The 11,042-nt window shown below is 32.2% G+C and overlaps 1 protein-coding gene across 1 annotated transcript; it reads left to right on the top strand.

Moving 5' to 3' along the window:
- Positions 1 to 2,938: 2,938 nt before the first annotated feature.
- LOC148614190 (uncharacterized) lies at positions 2,939 to 10,638 on the top strand. Its single transcript, XM_088588102.1, has 5 exons — positions 2,939 to 3,081; positions 4,227 to 4,595; positions 7,622 to 7,780; positions 8,137 to 8,251; positions 9,727 to 10,638. The coding sequence occupies exons 2-5, from the start codon at positions 4,238 to 4,240 to the stop codon at positions 9,794 to 9,796; spliced, it is 702 nt and encodes a 233-aa protein (XP_088444228.1). The 5' UTR covers positions 2,939 to 3,081; positions 4,227 to 4,237; the 3' UTR covers positions 9,797 to 10,638.
- Positions 10,639 to 11,042: the final 404 nt, after the last annotated feature.

Here is an 11,042-nt window from a genome sequence, read left to right on the forward strand (position 1 = left end):
TTTTAAAGTTATCTCTCTATGCTACATATCACAGAAACGAAATAACTAGCCTGCAATAATAACATTTCTTTATTTATTTTATTTTTGTGTCCATACAAAAATCATCTAGTTTGCATATTTGCATTTCAGATGTGCAAACCATTCAAACCTCTTTAGAAACTTTGCAAATAATTATACATTTAGTATTGTTGTCGTCGCTTAAAAGTGTTTGACGTTTTCGTTTTTTATACTAGAAATAAATCATATTTAATAAATTTTGTAGCGAACATTAACATTGATTTAGTTGTTTTGCAACATCATATATTCACACTTAAAAGTGAACCTTGGTAATACATGCAAGATATGGTGAAATAAATGTATGTTTTATTTAAACTTCAAACAATGTGGTAATTAAATGCCTCTAGATGGATACCAAGGTAACAATTCGTGCCATTTTCATTTTCTGTCGTCATCCTTAATATTTTCAAACCAGTTTTTCGATGAATTACAAATGTATCTCGCTTCGTAATCGGCAGACTCACAAATTTGTACGTTAATCATGTTTGTAATGCATGCTTCCTGTTAGATACTGTTATCAGAAGAACATTATAGTGCATTTGATAAATCATATCTAAAGTCAAAAGCAAATACTTGTGAAATATTTATCTCACATAGACTGTGGTATTGCCACAGATAAAATGAATTTTTAATTGTGTCGAAAATAATACAACAATGAACGTTTATCACACTTGTGTTTTACATCTTTTGTTAATTTTAACATTTTATAGCTACGGTAAGATTTGTTTTATATATTTGCTGCCAGCATGCTTATCTATGTAGGATTATCAGTATTTTTACCATTTCAAAAAGTTCAATTCTAACTATCTGGACTGCATGATTCAAGTTTTGGTAAATATGAAATGTGATACATAAAAAGCATTTGGAATTTATCAATAAATAAGAAGCCTATCATGTTTTTTAGAATGAATGCAGGCAGATAAAACATTGTCAACAGAAATAATCTAACGAATGGCGGTATGTACAACATTTGGCTCTGCCAAAATGAAATTTAATTCAAACGTAATAATAAATATCGTTTACTTTTTTTCCACATCATCAAACAAAAGACAGACCAATGCCTAAAAAATTCATATACGGGTGGACAATTGAGTATTTTTTTTCTCTAATTAGCTTTTTGGAGAATTGATATTTAATTTAGGTCAAGACTAATAACACAAAAAAATTTTAAATCTAAAAAAACGAAAAAAAAATGATGAAATCATTAATATACCAGACAAATGGTGCCCAATGGTCATCTTTCGAGTACATGTTTATTACCAACGTGACAAACGACCCCCCATCTATACTCGGCGTCACATACATAACATATTGTTCAAATTTTAAACAAAAAATTGTCTACAGTTTTATTGATAAATCATGTCAAATGTGTCAAACGACTTGCACATTCATATCACAAAACGGTTTTCCGTAAATATCTGAATTGTTTAAAGGGAAGATCACTTATGCATATAGTTAAGCTCATATGAAAAATCATAACCATGTAAACAAAAATAAATAGCCTTTCATGCAAAATGCGCTTTTCTAAAATGCAGAAGTATGTAAAATTCGACGTCTTTGGAATATTTTGGATAGCCATCTTACAGAACTCTTTTATCCGAAGGAAGATCATAAACAGACTTAATATCTCTACGCTCCTGTTCTGTTTTTTAATCACCAAAACATGTTGTCTTGTCCAACTGACGATTGCACAAATATTTAAAGAGAATTATTCAAAAGGTTTACCGCAACACGAAGTCAATTTTCCCCTGGCATACTAGTTTTCTAGCTTTTAATCCAGTTGTTCGTGAATGTTGTATGACATTAATTGACACGCTGTGCTTCAATCTCTTCTTCTGTATATTTTGGGCTGAAATTTTAGGCGAAAAGTCCCAAATAATGTTTTCTTCGGACATCGTTATCAGTTATTTATTTACTTTCACTTTACAAACCGACTAAGTCACGTGACAGCTCAACCGAACATGGTGGTGCCCATAGGCATGGACAATTCAAATTATCCATTATGAGTTGCAATTGGTTAGTGAAGAAAATGAAATCATTTCATTTCAATTCAATTTGCATGAATATTGAACAGATTAGTTTCGATGACAGTCATTTTTTTAAAGATTATTGCTTTTTCTAAATGATTTTTTTTTTTAAATTTGTGAGAAATTATACATTTGTTAAAACAGAAACTGAAAAATACAATCATCATTTTTTATCAAAAATCGGCATTTAGCAACAGAAATGATGGAATAACAGTAGAATTATCTATTCTTTTTTATGGTGTATAGTAATCGTAAGTGCTGATGTTTGATTTTAATTAAATGAAAAACATATAAAAATAAAAAGAGACAACCCTGCTTTGATTAAAAAACCGCTGAGAAAATTATGTTTAAATCAAAACTGAGCTTGAACTGACATGGAGTAAAAAAATTTCCTATTTCTCTGGATCAAAAGGCTTGGATTGCCAACATGCAGCACTTGAGACTCGTGTTCATCATTGCTGTCTGTATTTTAGTGTGTGTGTGTGTGTGTGTGTGTGTGTGTGTCTTCTCTCGTTTTAAAGTTTGACTTCTTTTCTAAAGATTCATAAACCAAACGAAATTACTGTGCTATTAACCATTTTAACCTTTGTTTTGTTTCTTATTTCGTTTTATTTTATTTTATTTTATTTTATTTTATTTGTATTTAAGCGTTGGGTGATACTAACACATATAAGATATCAACGACATCATGCTATAGTGGAATACCCCAATCAGCGTCATGTAAAGATTCGTATTTCATCTCTATAAATTTAATATCGTATGAGAGGAACTGTGATATATGTAACACTACTGACTGCAATCTTTCAAATAATGGATCCTGCGAAAGGTTTAGCTTTCAGGGTTCATCCATGAACTGGGAATATTATTATTTTTATTCGGTTATATCAGGTGTTAGCGGGACTGCGGCCTACTCTACAAAATGGATTGAATGTAGAAATACTACAGGCACCCGACTGTTTACAAACTTTTTTTATTTTTAACAATACATGTGTAAAGGGTAAGATATTAGAAGTTAGAAATATGATATATATTTGGATCAATTATTTGCCGACGAAAATTGCTCTTAGTAGTTTACGCTTTCAAATATTGGGATTTTCATTTTAAAGTAAAAGTGATATTCAAAGAGTAATCAAGGGAACCAAGATTATAGCGGTAATCAACAGAATGCAATCCACGGACAAAGACCAGACATAGAAGACAGACATACAAAACAATGAAAATAGAGTAGCTAAAATCATACATACAAAGAAAAAGTAACAAAAGCAAATAAGCAACTTGGACTCCACTAAAAAGTGGGAGCATGGACCAGGTGTAAACAAATGAAAACACACATATACAAAAGTTTAAACATTAGTGAGTCAAATTTTAGTCGCAATATACGTTTTGTTTAGTTTCTTTTAAAGAAGTTCTTGCCATACATCTGCTTTATATTAACTTCATGCGCATTCAGTAGTTATTGTATCCTATCAAAAAGATTTTTGAATATTTAATAATAATAGCTAATGATGGGATATATATACACGCATGGTTCATGCTTTTCATGCCTAAAGCATTCTTAGACCGGCTTACATTCACATAAAAATAAACGAAAACACCAAACGTTGTTATGTTTAACATTTACCGGAAATACTTTTTTATTATCGGTTTTGTGCGTTTTCTGCTTGTTCATGGACTACATATAATATTATCTTCATGCAAAACAATGAACAATGGTCATCTAAATGAAAAGACTTAAATAATTGATCAGAACGTATAAGCAGAGTCTTATGTTCAACAATGATATATGTATGACTTGATTGTTGTATTAATTCTTAAGCTCATGTGCTTCTTAAAAATACTTATTTAATTGGAATATCAGTTAATCGACTTTGTTTATAAGTCTATCAATATGGTAGAGTGTATAAAATAGGGTGATGACTGGTTGCCTCGGAGCCAGAATAATATGCTTTGGAGGGGTTACATGCCTTTGTCTTATGTGAGACAGCACATCAATAATCCAACTTGTGTGTCACTAGAACAAAACAGGTTCTGTCAGTTTGATCAATCGTTCTCGTCTTAATACGCAATAAAATATCTGCTGTTGATTGTATTACCACAACCAATCGATCAAAATTTATTTATTTATGAACTGTTTGATTTAAGAATCTCAAGTGATGAGCTTCTGTAGTGAAAATATTCAAAGACTAGGAAATTTCTTGCACTTGAAATACTTTGGTTCAGATATAAAACATGAAAGAACAACGTGTAATTGTACGGCGACTATTACCTCTGGATATTTGGAAATTCGAGCTGTTGACATTCGTTTACAAAGGTTTGCACCTTTCCACAATTCGACTGGCATTTGCACAGATGCTGATAACTCTTACCTTGCGCTTGGTCCAGACAGAATTAACTGCAAGGAGAAATTGATTCTTGGGGCATACCAAACAATATATAACACGTCAGACGGAAACACTTCTATATCGCTGCATATTGGAAATATTCCTCAAATGGTTTGGATTGAGTTGAAATGTAGGTATTACATGCATAAAAATGCATATGCATTGAATTAAAATGGCAATGGATAGAAAAGGTGTTTGTGGCCCAAAGACTTCTGTTGAATCGAAATGTCACACAAAAGCTGGAGTTCTATCATAATTTACCAAACACTTTCGTTGTGAAAAATAACAAAATATCATATATCACGCTTTTAGAATTGGTCAAACAAATACTCATGACTTCAGTCTATGGGGAAACGTCTGAAGCGCTGCTCATTCTGTGTTCAAGTCAAATGTCTTCTCAAATGTGCTCCCAAAACATATTTGTTGTATAAAAACTTATGCTGCTTTTGAATATTTGTAAACAATATCTGAGAAAAGTAAACTTAATAAATTGTGCAAATTTCTTCTTTCTGTTATTACGAAACTGATGTTTGATGAAAGTATTGTATCGAACTTTAATTTCTTTAAGTTTCTTTTTCTTTTTCTTTTTTTTTTGGGGGGGGTGAGTTTTGATGCCAATTTTCAATTTCAAAAGTTTGATGCTGTTGACATCACATTAATTTTTGCACCAATGTGAGAGATAGTAACTTAAGATTAAATCCGGCTGGAAAGTGTCATCGTCAGAGACTTTAACTTTCCTATTGTATTCAGCATTTTATTGTACCTATAAATTGTTATTATTTAACGAAAAATGTTCACAAGAGAGGACAGCAGTTCTTTGCATGAATCAAAAATTAAAATTCATATTTGCATAGTCATATCACAGGTAAATACGTGTGCGCGTTCATGTGAATTATTCATCACTAAAACATTATTTGACTTCATCTTCATTATTCTAAACGAACAAGTAAACATTGGTATAAAAGACGCGAATTGTGCGTCACAAAATAAATCCGATAGTTGACCTATTATTAATTATTCGTTCTATGACACAAATACAGTGTAACATTTTAAGTTCGGCTTTCGTCGAAATTCGGCCTTACTGCAAATTATACCTTTTAACGATAGATAATTCTTTTTTCTGTTAATATCAGTTGTTAACTACCATGCAACTACACCTACACGAAAAAAAAGCATTTCAATTAGAAAATAATTATTTATACAACTATATGCATTTACATTAACATGTTTCTCATTGATATTAACGATTTGATCAAAAGAAATACACCAAATATTGCATAAAAGTTGTTAAGTAGCACCCTTTTTAAGAATCATGTAAATTCTATAATATGTGATACACACCAAAAAAAAATTAAACATTTTTATTTTTGTAATTAAGTAGCTTTATAGGTATATATATGATTAAATGTATAATTATTCGTTCTAATCTATCTTTTTCTACAACATAATTCACATAAAAAATCCAATAATATATATTGTATTATAGTGTGATTTACAGAGTTACTCCCTTTTTTTTGAATTCTACTGTACATTCTATATAACTTTTATCTCCAAAGAACAAGGGTTATATAAAGAGCAATGTGTTGCCGTCTGTTAACTATAACAATTTAAGGAGGCAGACCTAGTGTAAGGGAAACAACTCTTAAAAATCACTGGAACGTTGGTATTCAGCATTTTACGTCAATGTAAGCATCTAATTAACTTGGATTCATTTTATTCTGCTTCAAATGAAAGAGAAATCAAGGGAACCAAGGTTATAGTGTTAATCAAAAGAATGTAATCCAGGGACAAAGACCACACATGGAAAACAGACATACACACCAAAGAACATAAAGTAACTAAAATCGTACATACAAAGTAACAAAGTAAATGAGCAACTCGGACTCCACTAAAAACTGGGAGCATGGACCAGGTGCACCAGTAGGGTAAGCGTCTTCTGCTTTTCTAGAAACACCCGCCGAGTTGCTCATAAAAAGTCAAGTCCGGGGTAGACAAACGAGGAAATGTGAACTATGACCCGTTGAATAAATCAGTGTTCATGGTGCTGATGGATACATCATAACGATCCACGAGTTCATGATGACGACCATAAAACTTCTGTAGTGATGACTTCAATCTTGTAGCAACATAACCCTGTTCCAGAAGCCTATTTGTTAGAGTTCTAGCGCGATACAAAAAGTCTGTGTAGTTTCGGCAAGCTCTGGCATAACGTATGAGGAGGCTTCGCTGAAATTGTGTATGATGCAAACATATCGCTGACTTTATGAGTTATGTCCCTTCCCCTAGGTCTACCTCCTTAAATAAAATATCAAAAACAGAAATATGTAGGATTTCTTACAATGAATCACAAGTTGCATGATTCTTATATGGATTTCCATTTAATTTATGTCAACAATTAAACTCCATTTACATTTGAAGCTTCCCTTTGAACAGATTTTGTAATCTATAATGATAATTAGCTAAACAAGAAATTAATCTATTTACATAACGTAGACCAACAGCAAAAATAATATTTTTGTAAGAAACCATGACTTTATGGTTGAAAAGTATTTAAATTAAAACGTCTGATCGACAAACTTGTCGATCGAGATCTCGATCCTTGTGTGCAAATGTTTAGCAGGATAGGCTTTATTACAACACAAAAAACGTTTAGATAGTGCCACTAGATTCACTTGTTTTTCTTTAGATCCATGAAAAATGGGTTACTATTTTGGGCAAATAGTGCTGTTGAGGTTCTTCTTTAACCTGAAATATTGTAGATTTTATTATTATCTGAAAGTGATGAAATAATGTAAAATGATCGATGTGAATTGAGAATGTACAGTTATTGAATAGGCACAACATGAAACACAAAATAATGGTTTACAAAGCACATTATGAAAGTTGAATGGAATATTAACCTGTCAAACGAGACAGAATACCGTATTTATGAAAACTATATACAGCCAGTAAACAAAGAACTCTTCCAAGTAGTGTAATTGATAATCTGTTTCAATTCAATATCAATATTTATACCATCACTTTTTCGAGGTTCCATGATATGTTGATTTTATTCACTTTTCCATTTTCTTTTTTATAAATAACGTAGATAACGTCCATAATTTATAGTGCTGCTGAGTAATTGTGTTTTCAAATTTTAAATGTGTTTTATTTCAGCGAGTACAGATAATGATCTTGAAGTGACTTGCCAAAATGTACAACCTGCACCAGAAGTTTCACCGACTAGAGCATTATCGGAGAAAACAGTAACAAATCTGAATTTAGATAATATAAACACTTCTCCGACATCCAGTTTGAACGAAGAAACAGAATCGGGTATGTTCACACCTACAGCAGAGGAAAAATATCCGTTGGGTCGGATAGAATATATCACTGAATTCAATGATTTCCATGTCTAATGTCTCTTTGTCAAAACTTTTTATCTAACAGTTTTGTATCTATAAATTCAAATACCATGTTTGCTTTAACAGAATGAATTACTTGTCAAAAATGTAGGAATCAACTCATATTTAATATATAATGTCATGCATAAAAAACACAAGATTAGGCAGAAGCAATTGCGCAAAAAATAAGCAAAGCAAGCATCCAATTCATAGTTTATATAGACATTTGCAAATGTAGGAAATGTGACCGAAATATCATAACAAATGTTATATTTCTAATGTTTACAGGTATTCAACACAATCCTTATCCGGCAGTTATTGCACTAATCATTGCCGCAGTATTGACTTTTGTTATAGTTATAATCGGTATTGTAATTGGCAAGAAAAAATGGAAAACAAAAAGGTAGGATTTTAGTTAAAATGTATATCAACGGACTCGTTTTGAAAGATTAATCAAGGGAACCAAGGCCATAGCGGTACTCAAAAGAATGTAATCCAGGGACAAAGACCACACATGGAAAACAGACATACACAACAAAGAACATAAAGTAACTCAAATCATACATACAAAGTAACAAAAGTAAATGAGCAACTCGGACTCCATTAAAAACTGGGAGCATGGACCAGGTGCACTGGTAGGGTAAGCGTCCTCTGCTTTTCTAGAAACACCCGCCGAGTTGCTCATAAAAAGTCAAGTCCGGGGTAGACAAACGAGGGAAGAAAACTATGACCCGTTGAATAAATCAGTTCTCATGGTGCTGATGGATACAGCATAACGATCCACGAGTTCATGATAACGACCATAAAACTTCTGTAGTGATGACTACAATCTTGTAGCAACATAACCCTGCTCCAGAAGCCTATTTGTTAGAGTTCTAGCGCGATACAAAAAGTCTGCGTAGTTTCGGCAAGCTCTGGCATAACGTATGAATTGTGATATGAACACTCCATACGCAGGAGTCGCTCGAACTCTAACAAATAGGTGTCTGGAGCAGGGTTATGTTGCTACAAGATTTAAGTCATCACTACAGAAGTTTTATGGTCGTTATCATGAACTTGTGGATTGTTATGGTATATCCATCAGCACCATGAGAACTGATTTATTCAACGGGTCATTGTTTTCCTTCCCTCGTTTGTCTACCCCGGACTTGACTTTTTATGAGCAACTCGGCGGGTGTTTCTAAAAAAGCAGAGGACGCTTACCCTACCGGTGCACCCGGTCCATGCTCCCAGCTTTTAGTGGAGTCCGAGTTGCTCATTTACTTTTGTTACTTTGTATGTATGATTTTAGTTACTTTATGTTCTTTGTTGTGTATGTCTGTTTTCCATGTGTGGTCTTTGTCCCTGGATTACATTCTTTTGATTACCGCTATAACCTTGATTCCCTTGATTACACCTTCTATAGGGTTTTTAAATTGAAAAATATCTCTTTAAGCAATTTTAGGGTGTGATGGGGCGTTTCTTAATATATACATGAAAAACGGTGTAGAAGTGTAGTTGTAACTAATTTTTGACCCATATGGACATCGTGTGTAAGTCTTGCGTATTCCCGTTGGTCGAGACATCAGCAATATAATAATTCAATTATGTCACATGTACTTTGAACACAAGAAAACTTCGAATTTTGATTTTTGGATTTATTTTGAAATATAAAATGTTGCAAAAAGTTACAAAAAAATGGTTCAGCTTATTTTCGGCAATAAATTGATTCGTCATTGAGAAAAAGCAGGGTACCCGCAAATCATTTTTATGTTCATGTTTAAAGATACATCGGAGGTTATTATAGAAAGATATAGTATTGTTTTTCAATCAATCATGATGGTTGTTATAAAAGCAATGGACATTTTCGTATTATAATGAATTGCATTTTTATTCAAGACTTACCAGAAGTATGGAATGGTTTTCGATGCAGCAATCCATGAATATTCCCAGACCAAGTAATCATTAAAAGATTAAGAAGCATGACAAAATGATGACAAATGAGAGTAATTCTTCTCCATTTCGAGATATCCCTGGATCAGTTAACAAATCTCTGAATAAAAAACAAAGAACAACAGAACAAGACGATTTCCAACTCAATGAATTAGATCGTGAAAATTCGCTACGTTCGGAACCTCAGGAAAAAAAAACTGATAATCTATTTTTTTTTTTAATTCTAACATTTCTGCAGTGCTAAATGTGAGTGAAAATGAATGTGATAATGTATAATTGAGGGCGTCATAAAGGTCACTAAATAATTCCAAATATGATCACGTGCAATTTTGAAAGTTCATTTTCTTGTTTCCAACAGGATTTAAACGTTTCACAAAATACAATATCAAGTTGTGATAAAGTTGACTTTCTCAATTTTGACGTCAATGATGACTGACGCATGCAATGAAAAGTCAAGGAGATTCTAAGAAATATCAAACCTCCAACAATAAAGCAATGACAGACATGGTGGACTTTGCACAAGATTTGGCCTCTACAAGTAATGATGATAAACATAAAACCGACATATGATTGATATTTTGTTTATTGAGTGACTTTGTTATCTTGTCTTGCTATTTGAAAATATTGTATAAAAGCCGACAAGAATGTGATAGATCACCATTTTGTGATTGCATCATTTTGTTTGAATTTGAATACTTTCAAGTTGCGATAGTGATTGCATTTTTTTTGTTTAATTTGAATACTTTATAATTTTAAATGTATTTTAAGCTTTCATTGATGGTTATATGCATTGTTACGCTTTATATACAGTTTCATCTATATTCAAATTGTATAAGTACAGTATAATTTATAATTAAAAGTTACAGAACTCTGAGAAAGATACTGACTAACCCTATATTTTTTTTACTAGGATGGAACAGGTTTTAAAAAAAACCTTTCTAACTAGTGTCTAGAAAAATCATATCCCACTGATAAGTAACCAGAGACGTCGCGCATTTTAGATAAAATGGTGGGGCAACAATTAAAATTGCCTAACTTTTTGCACCATGTCACTTACTCACTTTGACTTTAGAGAGCAGTTAATACTATTTTGTTTTTTTTAGTATCTTTTGTCTGTTTGTGGTGTGTTACTTTTATTTGGTAAAGCAATGAACTAAGCAAGTATGCAAGAGGGTGTAGTAACCCTATCATAGAAAAAAATATTGTTACAGAAAAACAGGCAAAGATTAATCAAAGGAACCAGGATTCTAGCGGAAATCAAA

This window comes from Perna viridis, chromosome 6 (genome assembly GCF_037379345.1).
Source record: "Perna viridis isolate PV_CMFRI_1.1 ecotype Kerala chromosome 6, ASM3737934v1, whole genome shotgun sequence".
In the NCBI taxonomy this organism is placed as follows: Eukaryota; Metazoa; Mollusca; class Bivalvia; order Mytilida; family Mytilidae; genus Perna; species Perna viridis.

Excerpts from the sequence above, each read along its gene's own strand:
- LOC148614190 (XM_088588102.1), top strand. The coding sequence starts at position 4,238 with ATGAGCTTCTGTAGTGAAAATATTCAAAGACTAGGAAATTTCTTGCAC. Across the intron at positions 7,781-8,136 it reads GAACGAAGAAACAGAATCGG|GTATTCAACACAATCCTTAT; the intron begins GTATGTTCACAC and ends TAATGTTTACAG. Across the intron at positions 8,252-9,726 it reads AAAAAATGGAAAACAAAAAG|ACTTACCAGAAGTATGGAAT; the intron begins GTAGGATTTTAG and ends TTTTTATTCAAG.